This window comes from Erinaceus europaeus, chromosome 7 (genome assembly GCF_950295315.1).
Source record: "Erinaceus europaeus chromosome 7, mEriEur2.1, whole genome shotgun sequence".
NCBI lineage: Eukaryota > Metazoa > Chordata > Mammalia > Eulipotyphla > Erinaceidae > Erinaceus > Erinaceus europaeus.
This window is the reverse complement of record NC_080168.1, coordinates 129195381-129219939: the sequence shown is the minus strand read 5'-3', so window position 1 is coordinate 129219939 and position 24559 is coordinate 129195381. Positions and strand designations below refer to the sequence as shown.

The window sequence follows — 24559 nt, the reverse complement described above, 5'->3', positions numbered from 1 at the left end:
TGTTAATGAGAAGGAGAGAGAAAGACACCTGCAGACATGCTTCCCCTGCTTGTGAAGCTTCCCCCTTGCAGGTGGGGAGGAAGCATATTTTTAATGGTATCAGCCTTTGTGTATGCGTTAAAACTTGTGGTCGTACAGTGTCTGTTGTGGAGACTGTTCGTTTGCACTTGAGAAGAATGTGTATTCTGTTGCTAGGGGGAACATTCTGTATATATCTTTAAGGTGTAATAACCTAGTTATATAATGTTGTTGAACCACACTCCTCCTTTATTGATCTCTTACCTGCTTTTTGTATCCAGAATTGAAAATGAAGTATTTAAGTCCCCAATTACTATCATAGGACGATTTCTTCTTTCAGTTCTGCTAGTTTTTACTTCATGTATATTTCAGACTCCATTGTTAGGTATGTATATGATTACAACTGCTATTCTGAATGTTTGTCAATATATAGTGCTGTGTTATTTTGACACTACTTAGTAAAGTTATTTCACTCTATTTTGTGTGACAGAAGCCCCGGTCATCCTAGCCATTCATTTGGTCTCCATAGTCCTTGCACTTGGGGACACGCACTCTGCTGGGCGCCCCCCCCCCCCAACCCCCTGCATTTGTCCGTTAAACCATACAGGAAAAGGAGGAATGAAAGAGGTGCCACAAGGCGAATGCCCAGTGTTCTGCCTTTCCTGGTTACACAGACTCTTAAAACTGGTTCTTTAGTTCTGACTTAAAGCTGCTGCCAAGTGCCCATTCATTTCCTTGGTCTTTCCCTTTGCATTCTGTGTAGGTGAGCTACCAGTGATGAACTTTCTCAGCTTTGCTTTATCGGAAAAAATTTTAGCATCTCACTCATCTTCAAAGAATAGATTTTTGTTTTTTTGTAGTTGAGTATAGAATTCTTGATAGACTTACTTATTTTATTCCCAGACTTTGCATGCCCTATATCCAGGTTCACCGTCATGGTTGCTCATAGGTGTTGGTTTGCTTCTGAATTCTGCTTACAAGACCTTCTCTTTTGATCATCACATTAGGTTCGCTTGTATTGCTTAACGCTGTGGTCTGTTTACATAATCACTGTTTTCACTGGTTTAATCCCCACTGGTACATGCGCTTTTTCCTTCTCCCCACCCCCTATCCTACCTACTTCCTCTTCCTGACACTTCCGCCTCAGGAGACATAAAGGACAGGATTTTCTAATGAAGAGAGATTAGATTGCTGAACTGCATCTCCGCTCTTCAATAAAGATGAACTGCATTCCCAGTTCAGCCATGAGTCCCTGGTTGTCTCTCTCCCGCCCGCGAAGCTAGCCCAGCCCAGCACATAGGCATGTGCTGATCGTATTGAGGGTGCCTTGTTTATGTCCATTTGCTTCTTCCTTGCTGCTTTTAAGATTCTTTGTTTTGAACTTTTGACACTTAGAATATAATGTATGCTAAATGTAGGTATGCACCCCTGAATTTATTTTTCTTGATGTTCTTTGAAATTCTTGGTTGTTGCATATTCATGGTTTTCACCAGATTTGAGAAGTTTCTAGTTGCTATTTCTTTTTTTTTTTTTTTTTCCTCCAGGGTTATAGCTGGGCTCGGTGCCTGCACCATGAATCCACCGCTCCTGGAGGCCATTTTTCCCCCTTTTTGTTGCCCTTGTTGTTGCAGCCTCGTTGCGGTTATTATTGCCATTGTTGACGTTGCTTTGTTGTTGGATAGGACAGAGAGAAATGGAGAGCGGAGGGGAAGACAGAGAGGAGAGAGAAAGATAGACACCTGCAGACCTGCTTCACCGCCCGTGAAGCGACTCCCCTGCAGGTGGGGAGCCGGGGGCTCGAACCGGGATCCTTACACCGGTCCCTGTGCTTTGCGCCACGTGCGCTTAACCCACTGCGCCACCGCCCGACTCCCAAGTTGCTATTTCTTAATTTACTTGTGATTTATTCGATAATCTAGAGAGGAGAGGGCGAGAGAATGAGAGACACCTGCGGTACTGATTCTTCACTCGAGAAGCTTCTCCCCTGCAGGTGGAGACCAGGGGTTTGAACCTCCGTCCTGGTGCATTATTACACGTACTCAGCTGGGTGCACACCACCTGTCCCCTTGCGATTTCTTCACTTTTTATCTTGCCCCCTTTTCTTTAACTTCTCTTCTGAGATACCTACAGTGTCTAGGTGGGGATACTTAGCGGTCTTCTGCAGGTTCCTACAGGCTCCGTCTCGTCTTCTTCTTTCTTTCCTTTTGTTCCTCAGACTGGGTTATTTTGACTTTTACTTAAAGACTTTTGTGTCAACTTTTTTTTTTTAACAACTTAATTCTGCTGAATCTCTCTAGTGAAACTTTTATTTTAGTTGCACTTTTAAGTCTGGGATTTCTGTTTGTTTCCTTGTTATAATTTCTGTCCTTTAGTATTTTCTCATTTATTTAATACATTGTTTCCTGATTCCCTTTAGCCCTTAGCCCTTCATTCTCTATGCGCCTTTGACTGTGTTTAAGACCAGTGATTTAACACATTGACTATTAGTTCCCGATTCTGCACCTCTTCAGGAATGGTTTGTCAATTTCTGCTCCAAATGGAGTTATGTTTTCCTGTCTGTGTGCATTGCAATTTTTCCTTGTTGAAACCAGGGTGTTGTATGGTAATACAGCTCTGGAAAGCAGATTCTCTGCTCTAAGGAATATTCCTTGGTTGTTGAAGGCTGTTGCCAACCATAAGGGACTTTTTCAGCTGATTTTTAAAATGTGTATTCCTGGTTGTATGTGGTCATTGGCGTTTCTACTCCACTATCTTTGCTAGTGACCTTATTAAAGTTTTCTTTTTAATACCTGTTGCAAACAACAAAATGTCACTGTCTCTTTAACTGTTCTAACAGATGCTGGTGCAGGAACGCTCTGCAGTGGTTGCATCTGTACCAGTTTCTCCAGAAACTGCCAGACTGAGCAAAGTGCCTCAAGTGGTTTCAGGGCAAGGGTTTCCACTGCCTGTCCTGCTGCTCTGCGCATGTCTGGGGTCAAGCAGGACAAAGGAGTGGGAAGCTACTGGTTCTCCTGCTATCAAGGTAGCAGCCTCTCCCCGGGAGCAAGCTCTGCATAGGCTATGAGTGCTGCTTCTGGCTGCAGTTCCCACAGTTGATTCTGCTTGTTTTTCCCAGTTCATTGCTTGTTTGGGGATGGAGGGATGATCCCATTAGCTCCCTGCAGTGACATTTTGTATCTCAAGAGTCTCCACTTGCTGGGGCAGGGGGCATTTCATGAGAGGCAAAGCAGGTCTGCAGGTGTTTCTCCCTCTCCCTCTCCCTCTCCCTCTCCCTCTCCCTATCACCCCTCCCCTCTCAATCTCTGTGTTCTGTCAAATAAAAACAAAGGAGAAGAAAAAAAAAAGCTGCAGGGAGCAATGTATTTGTATGCTGGTATCAAGCCCTAGCGATAACTCTGATGGCAATACAAACACAGCAACAAAAAAGAAAAATTAATATGTGTGTGTGAAATTTTTTATCAGAGATTTCATAATGATTTACAAGATTGTAAGATAACGGGTATATTTCCACATTTCTCACCACCTGAGTTTTGTGTCCCATCCCTTCCATTGGAAGTTTCATGACCCTTTATCCCTCTAGGAATATGGACCCAGCTTCTTTATGGGGAGCAGAAGGTGGGAGCTCTGGCTTCTGTCATTGCTTCTCTGTTGGACGTGGGTGTTGACAGGTGGATCCACACCCCCAGCCTGTCTCTTTCCCAAGTGGGGCAGGGCTCTGGGGAGGGGAGGTTCTAGGATGCATTGGTGAGGTCGGCTGCCCAGGAAAGTCAGGATGATGTCACATTGGTAGGATCTGCAAACTTGGTGGCTGAAAGGCAGTAAGATATAATTAAAGCAGGACAAATTGTTTAATAAACAGGAGCCCAAAGGTAGGAGTAGAGCAGATGAAACCAGGGGTCTTTGTGTGGGAAGAAGCTAGGAAGTCTATTTTAGGTATGTTCCAAGGGGCCCATGACTAATAATTTTCTGCTAACATGCAGATGGGCAAAAAGATTTGTCTGGGGAGATGGTGTCGGAGTTGAGAATAGGACTAGAAAGATAAATTAGGGCAGAGAGTAGCTCCCAAACTTGAAGCAAGTATATGAATAAAATAAAGAGGGGTGTGTGTGTGTGTGTGCGTGTGTGTGTGCGTGTGCGTGTGTTTCTTATCCTAGGCCAACATTCAGTTGACAGTTTAGAATCTCCACTCTCTGAGTTACTTTGTTGGGATTTAAAAGTACCCACCCCCACTTCTTATTTGATAAGACAGAGAGAAATAGAGGGGAGGGGGAGAGAGAGACACACCTGCAGCCCTGCTTCACCTCTCCTGAAGCTTCCTCTGCAGTTGTGGAGTGAGAATTTGAACTGTTTGCACCGCTGCCTTCCTGAAAGACATTTTTTCCCCTTTTTATTATTTTCCCTTTTGTTGCCCTTGTTGTTTTTTATTATTGTTGTAGTAGTTATTGTCGTCGTTGTTGGATAGGACAGAGAGAAGTGGAGAGAGGAAGGGAAGACAGAGAGAGGGAGAGAAAGACAGACACCTGCAGACCTGCTTCACTGCTTGTAAAATGACCCCCCTGCATCTGGGGAGCCGGGGCTTGAACCCAGGTCCTTACACCGGTCCTTGCGCTTTGTGCCACGTTCGCTTAACCCACTACCGCCCGACTCCCCTGAAAAACATTTTTTTTATCCTCTTCTATCACTTCTCCCCTACTGGGAGCATGGATCAAAGTTGTTCTTGGGGTGCAGAAAGTAGGAGCTCTAGCTTCTGTAATTGCTTTTCCACTTTTCTGCTTCTTCTTCCAGCGTTTGCCCTTCTTCCGCAGCCAGTCAACAGCGTCAGGTTGAGCCTGATGTCAAGTTTCGAGACCTCCTTTGAATCTGGAGAGGTGGCAGTCGTTGACTATGTGGGTCATAGTCTGTCTGGAGCCGCAGGGGCAGTTCGGATCGTCTCTGGCTCCCCAGCGGTGGAACATAGCGGCGCACCGGCCATGGCTTTTCCACTGAAATTGGGTGTTGGCAGGTCGATCTATACCCCAATCTCTAAGAAATACTTTCTTAATTCTTCACAGTCCCAGATCAAGAAGTCTCAGGTTATGGAGTAAGATAACAGAACAGTTTTCTTAGTGTGTTTGTTTGTTTTAAGCAGTAGTAGTTGGGAACCGAGTTAGTTTGAGTATTTTCAGCTGTTGTGTATGTACAGAATTCTAAGCAGATTTTAGGAAAATGCCCAGTTCTGCTTAATTAGTAAAACATTTCAGTCTTTGTGTGGAATTCTTGCTCTTCTGCATCCACCAGGGTGAATGGCTCTATTTCTCAGCCAAGAGTTAGATTTTATGATGTTTGAAGGAAGTGAGAATTCTCGCTTTTTCTCTTGAATACTCCCTATAAACTCAGAATGATGTTTGTCTTGTGCTGTAAAACATTCATACCTTTAATTCTCTGTTTGTTTTTGTTCTGTTCTTTCAGGATTTTCTAAGTCACATTCAGTTGATAGGATGAAAAAATTTAAGAGAAGACTATCCCTCACGCTTCGAGGAAGCCAGACTATTGATGAATCATTATCTGAATTGGCTGAACAAATGACTATTGAAGAAAACAGCAGCAAGGATAATGGTAAATGTCTGGGGAGTGGAGAGGGAGGAGTGCTGCATCTGTTCACAGACAGAGAACCTAAGTTTACCTTCCTGATGAGTTCCTAAGAGCTTCCTTCTGTTAACCTCTATCATTTCCTAGCTCGTAAGCAACAGAAGCCAGCAGTAATTTGTGTTTGCTTACTTAAGGAATGAACAGCCTCACTCTACAGTGTTACTGTACCATGTCTTGAATCTTGAGGAATTCCTCAAGCCATTTCTCCTGCCATTTCTCATTTGCTCTTAAACAAGAATATGTTTTATAAGATTTTTCTAGTTAAGTAACTATTTTAAAATTAATATTTAAATAATTAATTTTACTCGAATTTAACAGCTTAACAGTTGATAGAATGGGGCCAGGTGGTGGCGCACCTGGTTGAACGCACGTGTTACAGTGTGCAAGGACCTGGGTTCGAGCCCCCAGTCCCCACCTGCAGGCGGAAAGCTTCACAAGTGGTGAAGCAGTACTGCAGGTGTCTCTCTGTCTCTCACCCTCTCTACCCCTCCCTTCCCTCTCAATTTATGACTGTCTCTATCCAATCAATAAATAAAGATAATAAAATTTTAAAAAAAGGTTGATAGAATATTTGTGAAATTTCTGCTTGAGGCATTGTTTATAACACTCTGCATATTGACTATCCACATAGACCACGAAATTATCACGAGCGAATCTTACTATTTTTTTACTACATATTTGCTTCAAAATTTATCCATAATATTGAGAGATAATGGGTAGGGGAATATATTATTTTACACATTTGACAGTAGTAGTAGCATGCCACATTAATATCAGATTAGAGTGAATGGATTAAAATATGATGAAACACATGCACACCTGAAAATGTCCTAGACATGTCATCATACAAACCAGAAAAGGGGTTTACAGTGATGACTGCCTGTACCACAGAACACAGATATTCTGGTAAGCCTTTTTTCTTTCTTTCTTTCTTTATTGGGGGATTAACGTTTTACAGTTGACATAAATACAATAGTTTGTACATGCATAACATGGAAAGCCTTTCAGGGTTGTGTCTAAATCCTTCTGTTAGAGATTTATAGCAGTAGATAAAAACAAGAAGACTCTCCCTTTCAGCTGAATGTAGTATTTCTTATGGTGAGAGAGGGAAAGGTGTAACTGACAGAACTCTGAATTTCATTTATTTATTTATTATTATTTTTTAATTTTATTTATTTATTCCCTTTTGTTGTCCTTGTTTTATTGTTGTAGTTATTATTGTTGTTGTCGTTGTTGGATAGGACAGAGAGAAATGGAGAGAGGAGGGGAAGACAGAGAGGAGGAGAGAAAGACAGACACCTGCAGACCTGCTTCACCGCCTGTGAAGTGACTCCCCTGCAGGTGGGGAGCCGGGGTTCGAACCGGGATCCTTATGCCGGTCCTTGTGCTTAGTGCCACCTGCGCTTAACCCGCTGCGCTACAGCCCGACTCCCTATTTATTTATTTTTTAAAAAAATATTTATTTATTCCCTTTTGTTGCTTTTGTTATTTTATTGTAGTTGTTATTGTTATTGATGTTGTCATTGTTAGATTGGACAGAGAGAAATGGAGAGAGGAGGGGAAGACAGAGAGGGAGAGAGAAAGACAGACACCTGCAGACCTGCTTCACCGCTTGTGAGGCAACCCCCTGTAGGTGGGGAGCCAGAGGCTCGAACTGGGGTCCTTACATTGGTCCTTGGGCTTTGCGCCACCTGCGCTTAACCCGCTGCGCTACCGCTCAGCTCCCAGAAGTCTGAATTTTAAAAGCCATTAGTTGGGAGACTGGGCAGCGGCTCATCCAGCAGTGTGAGGATGAAACTGTGCACAGGAACCTGTGTTAAAGCCCCTGGTGCCCGGCTCAAGGGAGGAAGCTGCACACACAGTGAAGCAGTGCTTTGAGCGTCTCTGTTCTCTCTCTCTCTCTCTCTCTCATTACCAGAGCACTGCTCAGCTCTGGCTTATGGTGGTGCCGGGATTGAACCTGGGACTTGAGAGCCTCAGGCGTGAGCGTCTCTTTGCACACCCACTGTCTGCCCCGCCCTCTTTCTCCTTATCTTCCCCTTCCTTTAATTTCTCTCGGGTCTGTATCCAAAATACATATTTTAAAAATAGAAGTCAAAAGTTGGAATTTGTAATACACATTTGCTGTCTCGTTAATTGATTACTCTGTGTATGTTATTTAATTAACTTATGATACTTCTAGACTTTCTTATTATTATGTGTACTAGTGATCTAATCCAGGGCCTTACACATGCAAGGCATGTGCTTCGCTACTGAACCACCTTGCCAACCCCAAGCTGTTACAGTTGCTTCCTCTCTCTTTGGCAGAGGTCATTATTCACTCGAGGTTTCTCAGTGAGAGAAAAGACATAGATGAGCTCAGTAGAAATGTTTTTTTAAACAATAATTTGAATATACTTTAAGAAGGAAATATTTTGCATTGGGGTCTTATCTCAAAGATAATTTTCTGATGCCATACTTAAATCCTTCAACCAGAAATGAAATCCTTGTCTTTATTCCTTTAGAATTCTTTCTCCTCTCCTCGTCGTTCTTCTCCTCTCCTCCTCTTCCCCTCCCCCACTTGTGTGTTTCCAGTCCCCCCTCTTGTTTATTTCCAGATAAAGGGACAGAAACAGAGCAGGGGGTGGGGGGCGGTAGGTACGGAGAAACACGACAGCACTGCTTCACTACTTGTGAAGCTCCCCAGAGTGGTGCTCGTGCCTGGTGGCGGAGGCTTGCGCATAAATCCTTTTGCACTGCAGTGTGTGAGCTTCACTGGGTGAGCTGTCTGTCTCCTGGCCTTTCCCTGTGAGTTTTTGGCGTTTGTCAAGCTCAGTATATTCTTTCCTCTGATAAGAGGCTTCCCACTGTATGTGCCAGTAATTTTCAGGAGTGAAATGCACACAGCATGCCTTTTGATGGATGATTACTGGGACACATTCTAAAGGTGCAGACTGTGTTCAGACAGCTGCTCTGTAGTACTAGTTAGGCTTGTCTCTGTTTTGATTAGATGAGATGACTTGGGCTTTGGGTGAGCCTGTGATTTTCACCCTCACTCCCCCCCCCCTTTTTTTTTCCTTTTGTCTATCTTTCCTCTCCCTTCTCCTTTTAGGCTACACTATTCGTAGTGGCACAGTCCCTTTCTTAGCATTTATCCTCGGTTGTCTTGTGAGGATCTCTAGTCTACTCTTTCCTACCAACACCTAGATGTCTGCTGAACTTCTCTAGATAGGGGACTACCCTAATAAAGAAATATCCTTACTCATGATCATTAGCCACAGAAGTGCTGGCTTTGTTTTATAGAAGACAGTCACAGAAGCCAGTCCCTTTATAATTACTGCCACCTGTGACAGACATCGTTCTAATACAAAGAACTGAATTATATGTCACAGGAAACTTCATCTTGGCCTTAATATATATCAGGTTTCTTCTTTGGAGGCAGAAAACTGTCATAAGATTCCCTTGAACATTACAAAGCAGGGTTCCCTAAATGTTTCCACTTGGTTATAGCTCTATAAAAAAGAAATTTTTATATTAAACATTTTGAGTAATTCTGCACTTAAGTTCTGTCTTATACACTAATGTGCCGTTTTGAATGTCTAGCCAATGAGGACAGGTTCTCTTCAGGCAAGGACTATCTCTTTTATACTCTACAGCATGCCAGTCATAAGGCATATATGAAGGCATTAGTAAATGTAGGAGTAATAAGGAAATAATCCGGAGATACAGTAAAACAAACAAAAGGGTCCAAAAAATACAAGGGTTATATTAGCAGTTTTGTGGTTGTTAGTTAATTTTGATTATGTGAAAAATGGTTAATCATATTAATGGACCAATTTCAAATATTAAAGTATTTTATGTAAGTATTTTTTCATAAAAATTTAATTCTGGTATTTTCATGTCAATAAGTAAAGAAGTTAGATGAAAAACAATGTTACTATAACATACTGTTTTGTTTTCTTATCTCCTTTGTCAATCCTCACCGTGTCTGGATCTCGGGCTGTCCATGGAATGACTTCTGGATCCTCTGAACCGCAGAGCCCATTGTGAAGAATGGCAGGCCTCCAACCTCTCATAGTATGCACTCCTTCCTCCACCAGTACGCAGGCTCCTTCAAGAAGCCCCCATTGCGGAGACCACATAGTGTTATTGGGGGAAGCCTTGGTTCCTTCATGGCAATGCCCAGAAACGGAAGCAGATTAGGTAATGAAAGTATCTACTTTATTTAAAAGTTGTTGATTGTGCCAGTCTTTATTTCTTTTAAGAGAAAGATTGGGAAGAAGAGGAAGAACAGAAAGATAGTTGTAGAGATATTAGGCTGTCTACCATTACAGAGCAATGACCTTTGCAGATTTGTCCAAAAGGAGGAGAACAAAAGCCTTTAGAGATGGAAACAGGATTTTAAGATGAGTGGTAGGTTGAGATGATGCTTTAGTTAGGGCCATGCCTTATTATTTCTAGATCGTTGTCCTGTGGTCGCCCAGTGCAATAATTCCTTTACTGACTATCACATAATTTGTTACGCTATGTCTCTTTAAATATCTACAGAAAAATATATCTGCAGATTTCTTTTTATTTCTCTGTTCTTTCTGATACTTTTTAAAAAAATTTTTTAGAAGTTTATTTATTAATGAGAAAGATAGGAGGAGAGAGAAAGAACCAGACATCACTCTGGTACATGTGCTGCTGGGGATCGACTTTGGGGCCTCAAGCTTGAGAGTCCAAAGCTTTATCCACTGTGCCACCTCCCGGACCACTTTCTGACATTTTCTTACGTATTGATTTCTAAATTGTTTTAACCATAGCTGTTTTATAGTTTCATAATATGATTATATTTAATAAGATTCTGAGGGTTTTATTTTGTCCTCTTGTAATGTGCTAGAGCTGGTTTATAGTAGTCTCTGAGAAACGCTTGTTACATTTTCAGGAATTTTTCATTCCGGTTACATAATGGTTCTTAAAATAGAAATTATATAAATTTATAGTTAAATAAATGACAAGCAAAGGTAATGACTATTGAAAAGACGTTTATTATTTTACTTCATTGTATTATGCTCTGGGGATTATTCTGTATCTGTCTATTGATTTTAATTTTTTAACACTTTATTTATTATTGGATAGAGACAGAAACTGAGAGGAGAGAGAGGGAAAGAGACAGGGAGACACCTGCAGACCTCTTCACCACTCATGATGCTTTTCCCCTGTATGTGGGGAGCCAGGGTTTGAACCCAAATCCCCGTGCACTGTAACATGAGCACTTAACCAGATGTGCCTGGCTCTCTGCATCTGTCCAGTCAAATACTCTCATGGGTGCACACTTCTTCACAGTTCATGTGTGTCATGTTGTGTAGCTTGAAATTAACCATGGAGGGAGTGTTTACCCCCACAGGAGCCCGAACAGCACTTGGAACAGATAAAGGCTTGATTTATTCTTTCACTGTCTAGAGCAGAGATCTCTAAGCTGTAAACCGTTAGACAGTACGTTCTATCACTTACATCTTGTGAGCACATCATCTCTGCTGCATATTCTTTGTTCAAAAAATAAACCCTTCAACATGCAAACCTAAATTTTAACTCAGCAAGTCACACATGCTGACCTTTGGTCTAAATTTAGACTGATGTTAAAAATGTTAGTAATTCAGACTGAATTAAAAAGTGTGTTGTATCTGTATGTGTCACACTGTGAGTGGCACAAAAATTGGGCCATTAGAAAATATGATTTTCTGGTAGTGTTTAAAGACTATCAGTTGATTCAATAAAGAAGTTAGCCTGAATGAAAAGTGAGCAGAGGGGCTGGATGGTGGTGCATCTGGTTGAGTGCACACGTACCTGTGTTCAAGCCCCTGGACCCCGCGCAGGGGAAAGCTTCACGAGTGGTGAAGCAGGGCTGTAGGTGTCTCTCTGTCTGCCTCCTCAGTTTCTCTCTGTCTCTATCCAATAGTAAATAAATAAAATGCATGTTTTTAAAAAGTGAGCAGGCACTTGCATTGTTTCACTTTAGTTTTACAAACAAAAATGAAAATATCAGCCAGTATTCATTGGGACATGAGCAGTTTCTTAGTTGAGTCAGATTGTGTCAAGCACATTTTATTCATAGAGATGTGTATGATCCCTGGTAGTCCTTAGGCAATAAATAGAGCAAGTTTATTTGTTGAAGTTTGCCCTTGACTGAAGATATAGCACTTTGAGTTTTGTGCCTTTTACGGGATGTTCTACTTGCAGCTTGAATATCCAAGACTTCATCTTTTATCCCAATGTGGCAGTTAGTTAATCACAAGCTCGATTCCACCAGATCAGCAGCCTTTTGCTACAAAGTGACAGTTAGCTTCTGCCTGAACCATTTTGCCTTTGTTTCTTGGGTACCATCTGTGCATTTTTACCAACTCAGCTATGCATTTTAAGATTTCTTTTCAAATATAAGAATATTTCTAGGTTTGCTGGAAATAGAAGGCATGGTAAAATTGTCTCAACATTTCTAGTGTTGCATAACGTAAAACTTACCCTGAGATGTTTCAGATACCATAGTTAGTACTAACATGAGTACATTGATATTTGCTACCAAGTTAAAATTATTATTATTATTTTTTAAATATTTATTTTATTTATTTATTCCCTTTTGTTGCCCTTGTTGTTTTATTGTTGTAGTTATTATTGTTGTTGTCGTTGTTGGATAGGACAGAGAGAAATGGAGAGAGGAGGGGAAGACAGAGAGGAGGAGAGAAAGATAGACACCTGCAGACCTGCTTCACTGCCTGTGAAGTGACTCCCCTGCAGGTGGGGAGCCGGGGTTCGAACCGGGATCCTTATGCCACTCCTTGTGCTTTGCGCCACCTGTGCTTAACCCGCTACGCTACAGCCCGACTCCCCCAAGTTAAAATTATTAATCAGATCTTAATGTAAAGTCTCACCCCAAATCTATCTAAGATCTATTCTAAGACTAATTTGATGAAGTCCTTGAGTTAATTTTTTTCCCACTAATTTAAAGGGTTCTCATATTTTGTAAGCAGAATTTGTTGAGCACCTTCTGCATGCTATGTACTTAATGTTTTAGAACTATAAAACTATAAAAATCCAAATTCTGCTCTCAGGATCTTATTAAAACAAAATAAACATGCTCTCTCTTGTACTTTGGTGGACACAGTGAATATGTCTGCTTAGACAAGACCTTCACTGTATGATGACGTAAGAGGATTTTAAAAAGTGGTCTTTTTTTTTTTCTTTTTAATGAGAGATACAGAGAGAAAGAGCACTGCTCAGCTCTGGCTTTTGGTGGTGTTGGGGATTGAACCTGGGGCCATAGAGCCTCGGGCCTGAAAGTCTTTTGTATAACTATTATGTTGTCTCCCCAGCACATGAGGATAATTTGACATTTTTAATTTGTGATTAATAGTGGTTTACAAGATTGTAAGGTTACAGGGTTTATAGTTCCACACTGCAGTCACTGCCAAAGCTCTGTGCCCTTCCCTCCCAACAATAACCACCATGGTTCTCACAAAATCTTAGAAACTATTGCTGCACATCTGTTTTTTCTTTTTATTGCAAGTTCATGTATTCAGTTGTTTGAATAGAGTTCACTAGGTTGATAAAATGAGGAAAGCACCTCATTTGGCTAGGGGGAAGGTAGGATACTAAAGCACTACAGTATGAAACAACATGTATTTTCAGGAATAAGTATAATGGAGAGGAGTAGTGGCAAGCATTGTGTTTCAGAACTAGAGCTTGCTTCAGGTGGGCCACCTCTGCTGGCTGAATTAGAGGATGACTGACAAATGCAAATATATTATTGGATGTACAAGTAATGCAGATGCGTCTAGAATGTTTCCTAATGCCTGACTGGATGTACAGATGCGTCTAGAATGTTCCCAGATGCCTGACTGGATGTACAGATGCGTCTAGAATGTTCCCTAATGCCTGCATGGATGTACAGATGCGTCTAGGATGTTCCCTAATGCCTGACTTGATGTACAGATGTGTCTAAAATGTTCCCTAATGCCTGAGTGGATGTACAGATGCGTCTAGGATGTTCCCTAATGCCTGACTGGATGTACAGATGCGTCTAGGATGTTCCCTAATGCCTGACTGGATGTACAGATGCGTCTAGAATGTTCCCAGATGCCTGACTGGATGTACAGATGCGTCTAGAATGTTCCCAGATGCCTGACTGGATGTACAGATGCGTCTTGAATGTTCCCTAATGCCTGACTTGATGTACAGATGTGTCTAGGATGTTCCCTAATGCCTGCATGAATGTACAGATGCATCTAGAATGTTCCCTAATGCCTGACTGGATGTACAGATGCGTCTAGAATGTTCCCTAATGCCTGACTTGATGTACAGATGTGTCTAGGATGTTCCCTAATGCCTGACTTGATGTACAGATGTGTCTAAAATGTTCCCTAATGCCTGAGTGGATGTACAGATGCGTCTAGGATGTTCCCTAATGCCTGACTGGATGTACAGATGCGTCTAGGATGTTCCCTAATGCCTGACTGGATGTACAGATGCGTCTAGAATGTTCCCAGATGCCTGACTGGATGTACAGATGCGTCTAGAATGTTCCCAGATGCCTGACTGGATGTACAGATGCGTCTTGAATGTTCCCTAATGCCTGACTTGATGTACAGATGTGTCTAGGATGTTCCCTAATGCCTGCATGAATGTACAGATGCATCTAGAATGTTCCCTAATGCCTGACTGGATGTACAGATGTGTCTAGAATGTGCCCTAATGCCTGCATGGAGGTACAGATGCGTCTAGGATGTTCCCTAATGCCTGACTGGATGTACAGATGTGTCTAGAATGTTCCCAGATGCCTGACTGGATGTGTAGATGTGTCTAAAATGTTCCCTGATGCCTGAGTGGATGTACAGATGTGTCTAGGATGTTCCCTAATGCCTGCATGGATGTACAGATGCATCTAGAATGTTCCCAAATGCCTGACTGGATGTACAGATGCGTCTAGAATGTTCCCTAATGCCTGAATGGATGTACAGATGTGTCTAAAATGTTCCCTAATGCCTGACTGGATGTACAGATGTGTCTAGGATGTTCCCTAATGCCTGCATGGATGTACAGATGCATCTAGAATGTTCCTAAATGCCTGACTGGATGTACAGATGCGTCTAGGATGTTCCCTAATGCCTGACTGGATGTACAGATGCGTCTAGAATGTTCCCAAATGCCTGACTGGATGTACAGATGCGTCTAGAATGTTCCCAAATGCCTGACTGGATGTACAAGTAATGCAGATGTGTCTAGAATGTTCCCAAATGCTCTCAATTTCCCCTCTCTACTGTCATTTAATCTTTACAGCTATTTCTTTTTTTTTTTTTTTCCTCCAGGGTTATTGCTGGGCTCGGTGCCTGCACCATGAATCCACTGCTCCTGGAGGCCATTTTTTCCCCCTTTTTGTTGCCCCAGTTGTTGCAGCCTCGTTGCGGTTATTATTGCCATTGTTGACGTTGTTTTGTTGTTGGATAGGACAGAGAGAAATGGAGAGAGGAGGGGAAGACAGAGAGAGAGGGGGAGAGAAAGATAGACACCTGCAGACCTGCTTCACCGCCTGTGAAGCGACTCCCCTGCAGGTGGGGAGCCGGGGGCTCGAACCGGGACCCTTACGCTGGTCCTTGCGCTTTGCGCCACGTGCGCTTAACCCACTGCGCCACCGCCCGACTCCCACAGCTATTTCTAAAAACATGATAATCCACCTTATAAGAGTCCCTCCCTAAACACGATTTTTATTGTAGTTCTCTAAAGTGAGATACTTAGTGAATAATTTTTTGTGTTTTATATTCAGCACTGGTGTATGTGGGGTTGGAGCTGTGTTAGCCCCCTTTTTTTAATTTAAGAAAGGAGACATTAACAAAATCATAGGACGGGGGGGGGTACAACTCCACACAATTCCCACCACCCGATCTCCATATCCCACCCCCTCCCCTGACAGCTTTCTTATTCTCTATCCCTCTGGGAGCATGGACCCAGGGTCATTGAGGGTTGCAGAAGGTGGAAGGTCTGGCTTCTGTAATTGCTTCCCCGCTGAACATGGGCGTTGACTGGTCAGTCCATACTCCCAGTCTGCCTCTCTCTTTCCCTAGTAGGGTAGGTCTCTGGGGAAGCGGAGCTCCAGGACACATTGGTGGGGTCTTCAATCCAGGGAAGCCTGGCTGGTATCCTGATGGCATCTGGAACCTGGGGGCTGAAAAGAGAGTTAACATACAAAGCCAAACAAATTGTTGAGCAATCATGGACCCAAAGCTTGGAATAGTGGAGATGAAGTGTTGGGGGATACTCACTGCAAACTCTAGTGTACTTCTGCTTTCAGGTATATATTTTGCCCTAGTTTATGGATACGTGTGAGCATATGCTCTATCTCCTGGAACCTGGTCTATATCTAGGTTTTGGGACTTTGTTAGGAAGTGAACCACCTGGAATGGAATTAGAGAATACCATGAAAGGAAAGGTCTCACCCGAGTGATGAAGCTGAAAGGTTGTCATTCCACACCTGAAGTCTCTGGACACAGTCTGAAGTGAAGCATGTTGGGGTGGCACTTGTTGCGTTGATTAGGTTGCAATCAGCGGATGCAATATTATTTGATAAGAATTGGGAGAAGCATACGGGAAAGTGGGCCCTACCCTAGGGTCCCAGGACTGGGGGAAGTTTAGGCTCTATAGTGGAGATGTGAGGTTCCTGCTGTCTTAGGGTTGAAGAAGACAATGGATAGTTATTGTTATCATCACATTATTTGGTGATTGGGTTAACTTTGAAAAGTCCCTTTGTTAGACATACAATCAGTTTCCCCCTCTCATATTAATTAAATAGTGATTTATATAACTATAATTTAATAGGTGTGTACAGTGTTAGCCCCTTTTAAAAAGTTAAGATTAGCGCTGCAGGTTAAGCGCACATGGTGCAAGGCGCAAGGATCCCGGTTTGAGCCCCCAGCTCCCCACCTGCAAGGGAGTCGCTTCACAGGTGGTGAAGCAGGTCTGCAGGTGTCTGTCTTTCTCTCCCCCTCTGTCTTCCCCTCCTCTCTCCATTTCTCTCTGTCCTATTTAACAATGACAACATCAGCAACAATAATAATAACTACACCATCAATGAAAAAACAAGGTCAACAAAAAGGAAAATAAATATTAAAAAAGTTAAGATTATCTTAAAAATTAGTTAAGCTGGCTGTTGTAGACATCATGGCACATAAAAGGCAAAGATCAAGTTTCTGTTTTAGCTCTGCCTATAAGCTGTTTGACCTTTTAATGTCATTTAATCTCTCAGTTTTCAGTTCCCAAGTCTTGAAAATGAAAGAACCGCTAAATAATCTTCAAGTGTTATTTCCAGTCAGTGTTATTCAACATTTGATAATAACTTGAGGTTTTTTTTTTATACATAATTTAAGAGTGTGAAAGGTTTCTTAACAACTGTTTCAGGACAGTTGAATTATATTTTTTCCAATTAACTGCATACTTATGACACTTTGGGGGCTGTGACTTTTATCTGGCATGTATATATATATATTCCCTGCAGTGATAATAAATTATGGTATAAAGTAGGATGAGTCACATTGCTTATAAGATAGTGTTTCTGTCGGGCGGTAGCGCAGCGGGTTAAGCACAGGTGGCATGAAGCGTAAAGACTGGCGTAAGGGTCCCGGTTCGAGCCCCTGGCTCCCCACCTGCAGGGGAGTCGCTTCACAGGTGGTGTTGAAGTAGATCTGCAGCTGTCTTTCTCTCCCCCTCTCTGTCTTCCCTTCCTCTCTCCATTTATCTCTGTCCTATCCAACAACGACATCAGTAACAACAACAAGCACAACAACAATAAAAAAACAATAAGGGCAACAAAAGGGAAAATAAGTAAATATAAAAAATTTAAAAAATAAGATAGTGTTTCCTTTTCTGATGCAGATATTGTTCATGAAAATCTAAAAATGGGATCAGATGGTGAAAGTGACCAAGCTTCTGGGACCTCATCTGATGAAGTCCAGTCACCAACAGGCGTTTGTCTTAGGAACCGTATACACAGGCGGATCTCCATAGAGGTAACCACTAAAAAGATGTCAAAATATGTGTATAAACAGGCACAGCTATCAAAACAAACGCTTATTTTAAAATTTTTATAAAGCGAAACAGTACTTAGTACTTTTATAAAGCGAAACAGTACTTAGTACAATACAAAGAAAGTTTCTTTGTATTGGTGGGAAGTTGCCTTATGAATATTTCCTTTTATTCTAAGTTCTTACCCCAAGATAAGTAAACCTTATTTACATTAACATTTGTTGTTGTTTTTTTAATTTTTAACTTTATTTAATTGGATAGGACAGAGAAATTGATGAGAGATGGTGGATAGAAAAGGAGAGCCAGAGAGATCCCTGAGCCTGCCTCGCCGACAGTGAAGCTTCCCCCAGCAGGGGGACCTGGGTTTGAGCCCCGGCTCCCCACCTGCAGGGGTCCACTTGATGAGTGGTGAAGCAGGGCTGCAAGTGTCTGTCTTCCTCTCCCTCTTTCTATCTCCTTGTCCTTTCTCAATTTCTCTCAGTCCTATCTAATTAAAGAAATATGTAGGGGAAAAATGGCCACTAGTGGATTTGCAATGCTGGCACTGAGCCCAGCAGTAACCCTAGTGGCAATAATGAAAAATTAATTAATTCATTAATTAGTTAAATAGTCTAATTTTATTAATGATAAATTGAGATTTTTTAACATTTTAGGTTAACTTGATGGTTAATATCATATATAAATTATATCACAATATTCTTAACTATGTATGATTTCTCTCTGATGCGAATTTTTACTTATTACTAACTTCTACATCAGAACTTCCTAATTCTGACATGTGGGTATCTTTATCCCTCCCCACAGGTTGCCTCTACTCTTGAATATTTTCTTTTTATTTGTAAGTTTAATATTTGAAAAGACTTCTTAACATTCTACCCATACGCATACTCTTTTTATTTTATTTTGTGGAATTTGGTTTATAGTGAATGCAATTGTCAATGCATGGGTAAAACTTCTCGATTTTCTGCCAAAGACTCTCACGGCCAGTCTAGGTCCCTTTCCACTACCTGCATCAGGACCTGGAAGCCTCTTACCACCTCCCCAGAGTTTATTGCTGTGGAGCAGTACTCCAAACCCAGTGCGAGTTCTGCTTTGTGTTACCCCTTTCTGTTTTTTCTTGACTTCTACCCATGAGTGAGATCATCCCCTGTTCATCCTTCTTTTTCTGGCTTACCTCATTTAAAGTGTTTCATTAAAGCTTCATCCATGATGAGGTAAAGAAGGTGACTTCATCATTCTTAATAGCTGAGTAGTATTCTACTGTATGTATAGACCACGGATTTCAAATATATATTCTTGAGAATGTTTTGGTATTGTTTTCTCTTTATTCTAGTTTAATTTTAAATATTTTGTTTTATAGTTCTTAAACATCTCATCTTTTGTTTCATGGTTTGGATATGATTATGAATGGTAGAGTTTTACTTCTAGAATTTTTGTGACTTAGTGAATAATATTGGCAAGATTCCCTTTCAAGTTTGCTCCAGCTCAAAGGATATATTTATATTAAATAGAAATGCCTTTGAATTTTTTCTTTCTATTGGCATTGTAATAGTACTTTTGTTTCACTGTTCTATATAAAATCACACAATATTTGTTAGCTATCGAAACTGATATTCTTTTGTAGTATTACCTACTACTGATGTATGGTATAATAATATCAAAGAAAATTCTGCATCAACTACACTGTTAAAATAACTCAGAAATAACTGGGTTGTAGAGTCCACTTATGTGGAACTATTGCTACATTGCACGCATTGGTTTACAGTATATATCTTTGCACACAGTTTATATGGTCAACAGAGGTGACTTTGTACCTGCTAAATAAAGCATTATAGATAGTTATCACTAAGAGCTAGAGCTCGAGAGCTCAAACATTACTGTCTTTGTCTTTTGTGTGTGTGTAATTACCTTCAAGTAAGTTTTTCCTTTTTTGTTGAAAGGATTTAAATAAGAGGTTATCACTGCCTGCAGACATCAGAATACCGGATGGATACCTTGAAAAGTTGCAGATAAACAGCCCGCCATTTGACCAGCCAATGAGCCGACGGTCTCGCAGAGCTTCCCTGGTAAGTCCTTCTACCCAGAATGCCATTACTAGCTTGGGGGGGGGGGTGCTGTATTTTACTTCCATTTTTATATTCAGCTTTTTCAAATTCATTTAATGGTAGTACAGTATTACAGACTATTAGGGTTATGTGTATAGGACTTAACCACATCGACTACTAAATTCTAATACCATTATGCTAAAAACAGTCCTCCCTCCTCATTCCTTCCAGGAACGGTTTTCATAAAGTTATCTGTGATCGTTTTCTGTTTGTCTGTTTATTTCTGTGATTATTGGGGCTATTTTGCTCCTGGCTGACCTTTGCAAATGGAAAGAGACAGATAGAATGCAAGGTAGCACAGCATCAAAGCTCCCTTCAGACCAGGCTCAGACTGGTCCCTGCACATGACGAGACAAGGACACCGTCCAGTCGGGTCACCTTGCCAGCCCTGATAGAATTGTTGTTTCTATTTTGTGTGTGCATGAAAGCTCCCAAATTGTCTTCCTCTTCATTTCACTTATTATAATTCACCTCTTTTTACTCAAAAGTAGTATTCCATTTTGCATATAGGTTATAGTTTCTTTAACCAGTTATCTCTTCAAGACCATTTAGATTGTTTCTGTATTTTAGCTATTGTGAATATTGCTGCTATGAACATAGGAGTGCATATGTAGCTTTTTGAATTTTTGTATTATCTTTATTTAATTTATTGGATAGAGATAGCCAGAAATTGAGAAGGAAAGGGTGATAGAGGAGAGAGACAGAGAGACATCTGCAACACTGCTTCACCACTTGCAAAGCTTTCCCCCTTCAGGTGGAGGCCGAGGGCTCAAGCCTGGGTCCTTGTGCACTGTGACATGTGCGCTCAACCAGATGCACCACCATCTGGCCCTACTTTTTGAATTTTTTTTATCACATGGGAAAATGTCTAGGTGTGAAGGACAGCCAGATTGTAAGTATTTCTAGTCTCTTAAATAACTAAATTTTACTACATTCCCTTTTGGATTTTAGTTTTTTTTAATCCCCAAGGGTCTAAGGATGCAAATTGGAAGAATTCAAACTATACTCTCTTTCATTTTGTGGTAAATCTATTGGTGTGTGCTGGATGTACAGAATATATTAACAGTTCCTAGATATATAGAAAAGTGTATCAAACATACTGTTTAAAGCTCTGTGAAGCTTTGCAAATTTAACATGCTCTGTTATATAAAGGAAAAAATTAAAACTCCCAGTAAACTCCCCTCTGATCAATTTCTGTCTCCACTTTCTCAACATGACTCATTCAAATGCTAAAGATTATTACTATTTTTTTACTCGGGCCACCAGTGCATGATAGGTCCAGTTGCCCTTCGTACAAGTGCCTTCTTGTCTCTAAGCTTTCTGGTAAATAGATATTGCTAGCTCATAATGGTTTCATTTTGCATTTTTTTGATGTCTGAGTCAACTACCTTTTTCTATTTACTCATTTATTTATGGAATTAGATGCACAGCTTACTATTCTGGGCCACTTAAAAAAATTTATTTATAAAAGGGAAACACTGACAAAAAACACAATTCCCACCACCAGAACTCCGTATCCCATCCCTTCCCCTGATGGCTTTCCTATTCTTTATCCTTCTGGGAGTATGGACCCAAGGTCATTGTGGGATGCAGAAGGTGGCAGGTCTGGTTCTGTCATCTGTGTTCTAAGCAGAGGAAACTTCATGAATCAGAACCCAGAAGTATGCATATGGGAATGTTGATGGAGTTCTAATTGATCTAAAGGTAAATGCGGCAGCACATATTAGGACAGACTAATACTTATGTATTGCTATTCTTTGGCACTTCGTGGCTTACAGTAAAGTTGTTGACGTGCAGGCACTACTCCTTGTCTCTCCACAGTAGGTGTTAGCACAACATTCTGGCCGCCAACGTAAATCCTTTCCCGCCACCGTGCATCAGGACCCTCCCAGCCCATTCCCTTCCCTTCTTGCCCAGAGTCCTTTGCTTTGGTGCAGTACCACAAACCCGTCTCAACTTGTACTTTGTGTTTTTGCTTTTTGTCTTTAATTCTCCTATAAGTGAGATAGATCAGCCAGTATTCAACCTTCTCTCTTTGGTTTCATATTTTGAGTAGCAATATCTAAGAGGCAGAGTGATTAAAAATAGTAATATTCCTATGAGTAGAAACTGAGAAGCTAGTCACAGACCCATGTTTAAGCCACCAGTCCTCTCTTGCATGGGGAGCAGACACTGCACTAATGGTAGATCAGTAATGCGAGTGTCTCTCTGTGTCTCTCTCTCCCCGTCTCTCCTCTCTCCCTGACTATAAAAATAAAAAAGACTTTTAAAAAAGGATGCTGCAGATGGAGCTGCAGACACTAAACCCATAATTGATAACCCTGGTGTTGGAGAGGAGAGGGAGAAGCAAGTCACAGAATTCAGTTCTGATGGATAAAAAATAAAGTTTGCTGATTGGCTCGTCTATTAATTCATGATTCTCAAATGGTTCCTCAATACTGTTGTTACTGTCTCTGGTTAACTCATCTCTCTTCTACGTAGCTTCTGGCTCCTCCTATGTAAAGATGTTAATAAAATTCACTGTATCAGTGGGATGATGATTTGCAGAACAGCTGTCACATATGTACTATTTCTAATTGCCAGTGATAGGTATCAGTACCCCACACCCTCCACCACAGGGCACTGGGCCCTCAGCACGTGTTGATGATTAACAAGATTCCTTAAGCCCCTTAAATTCCCATCTCTTTTGCCATTTTTCAGTCCATGGATGTCCTGCTGTAGACTAATAAGTATTACATGCAGTGAACTAATAAAAATTCAAAATCTACTCACAACTTAGAATTTCACTCTATATTTTTTCCTTCTTTATTTTTTAAACCTACTTCTCTGTAAATTAGGATGAATTAGGTCATTCTAATGTATCTGGTAGTTTCTTCTTCTGGATTATTTCATTTAGCATGATTCCTTCAAATCCCATCTAAGTTATAGCAGAGGAGATTTCTTCATAAAACTGAGTTGTATTCCATTGTATATGCCACACCTTTTGTAACCATTACTTCTCATTGGACATTTGGGTTGTTTCCAGATTTTGGCTGGTAAACATAGCCTCACAGTGAATGTAGGTGTGCATAGATCTCTTCAGATCTGTGTTTCTTAGAAAGATAACTGGAAAGGAAATGCCACATTTCATGATAGATCCATTTTTAATATCAATCTCTAGACTGTTTTCCTGAGTCTGGACCGATTTATATACCTTCAACGGTGTTGAAGAGTTCCTTTTCACCCACATCTTTGTCAGTACTGTTTCTGTCCTTATCAGTGTATGGCACTCTCACAGGTATGAAGTTGTATTCTTTCTTGTTTGCGTTTCTCAAATAACCATTGATTTGTACCACCACCACCCCCAAACCTCTTGGGCATTTGAATATCTTCTTTGATGACAAGTCAGTTCAGATCTATCTTTATTGCCACCGGGGCTACTGCTGGGTATCAGTTTCATAGCTGGGACAAACCCACTGCTCCTGGTGGCCATATCTGCCTGCCTGCCTGCATTCCTACTTCTCTTCCTCCCTTTTTCTTATTTTGTAGAGACAGAAATTGATAGCAGACAGCAGAAGGATAGAGACAGAGACGCCTTGCACCACTGCCTCACACTCACGAAGCGTCCCCTCTTGCAGGTGGGGACCTAGTCCTTATGTGTGGCAACATGTGCACCATCCTTGGTGTGCCAGCTCCTGTGTTAAAATATTGACTGTTCAAACAAAATATATTGATTATTGGATTATGCAAGTGCTATTTAATAATTCACTTTTGGCTGGTAAGAAATAGATTGTTTTGACTCTGATTTAGATTAGTGGAAAAGTATATGCTATTACTTAAGATTCATTGCGGAACTTAAAACAATAGCATTCTCAGTGGAAGATTTGTGAGACTGGTAATTGTAACTTCAGTAGACCAGATGTTTGTATATGGACATTGTCTCATTATACTGAGATTAAAAATTATTATTTCAAAAGAATATGCTTCTTTCTAAATGACTGTTGAATTCCTTATTCATGACGTTACCAGTATAGAACACATGGAGTCCTGTTTTTTTTTTTTGTTGTTGTTGTTCTAAGAATAGGTAAGAAAATAAATTATCAGTTTATTCTCAAATAAGACATATACTTATGGGGTGTGGATGTGAGGTTCAGAGCCCACCTATGGCTTAATTTAACTTTGGCCTATTATTTACAAGGTCAAGGTAATAATAACATGATGATGATAAAACAGTACATTGTAAAACAGCATGACAGAATAGAATAGAATAGAATAGAATAGAATAGAATAGAATAGAATAGAATAGAATAGAATAGAATAGAAGGTGTCTGTTTTCTGCCCTCTGTATACCTAACAGATAAGACATGTTTCTATCAGTAACAATAATTTAGTCATTCTCAAGGGGAGAAGTGGTGTTCAAAAGCTAGGAGAGGGGGGTCGGCCGGTGGCGCAGTGGGTTGGGCGCATGTGGCACAAAGCACAAGGACCGGCGTAAGGATCCTGGTTCGAGCTCCCAGCACCCCACCTGCAGGGGAATCGCTTCACAGGCAGTGAGGCAGGTCTGCAGGTGTCTGTCTTTCCCCCTCTCTGTCTTCCCCTCCTCTCTCCATTTCTCTCTGTCCTATCCAACAATGAACAACATCAACAATGGCGATAATAATAACCACAATGAGGCTACAACAACAAAAGGGGGAAAAATGGCCTCCAGGAGTGGTGGATTCATGGTGCAGGCACTGAGCCCAGCAGTAACCCTGGAGGGAGAAAAAAAAAAAAAGCTAGGAGAGTTGCAAAGCCAGGTAGTC

The 24559-nt window shown here is 41.1% G+C and overlaps 1 protein-coding gene across 2 annotated transcripts in view; it reads left to right on the top strand.

Moving 5' to 3' along the window:
* The window catches only part of CDK17 (cyclin dependent kinase 17), an 87407-nt gene that overhangs the window by 32254 nt on the left and 30594 nt on the right, over nucleotides 1–24559 (top strand). For both annotated transcript variants that reach the window (XM_060195575.1, XM_060195576.1), the window contains exons 2-5: nucleotides 5467–5613; nucleotides 9664–9828; nucleotides 17524–17657; nucleotides 19614–19739. In XM_060195575.1, coding sequence (XP_060051558.1) covers nucleotides 5496–5613; nucleotides 9664–9828; nucleotides 17524–17657; nucleotides 19614–19739 — 543 coding nt within the window. In that variant the 5' untranslated portion in view covers nucleotides 5467–5495. The remainder of the gene's footprint in view (nucleotides 1–5466; nucleotides 5614–9663; nucleotides 9829–17523; nucleotides 17658–19613; nucleotides 19740–24559) is intronic.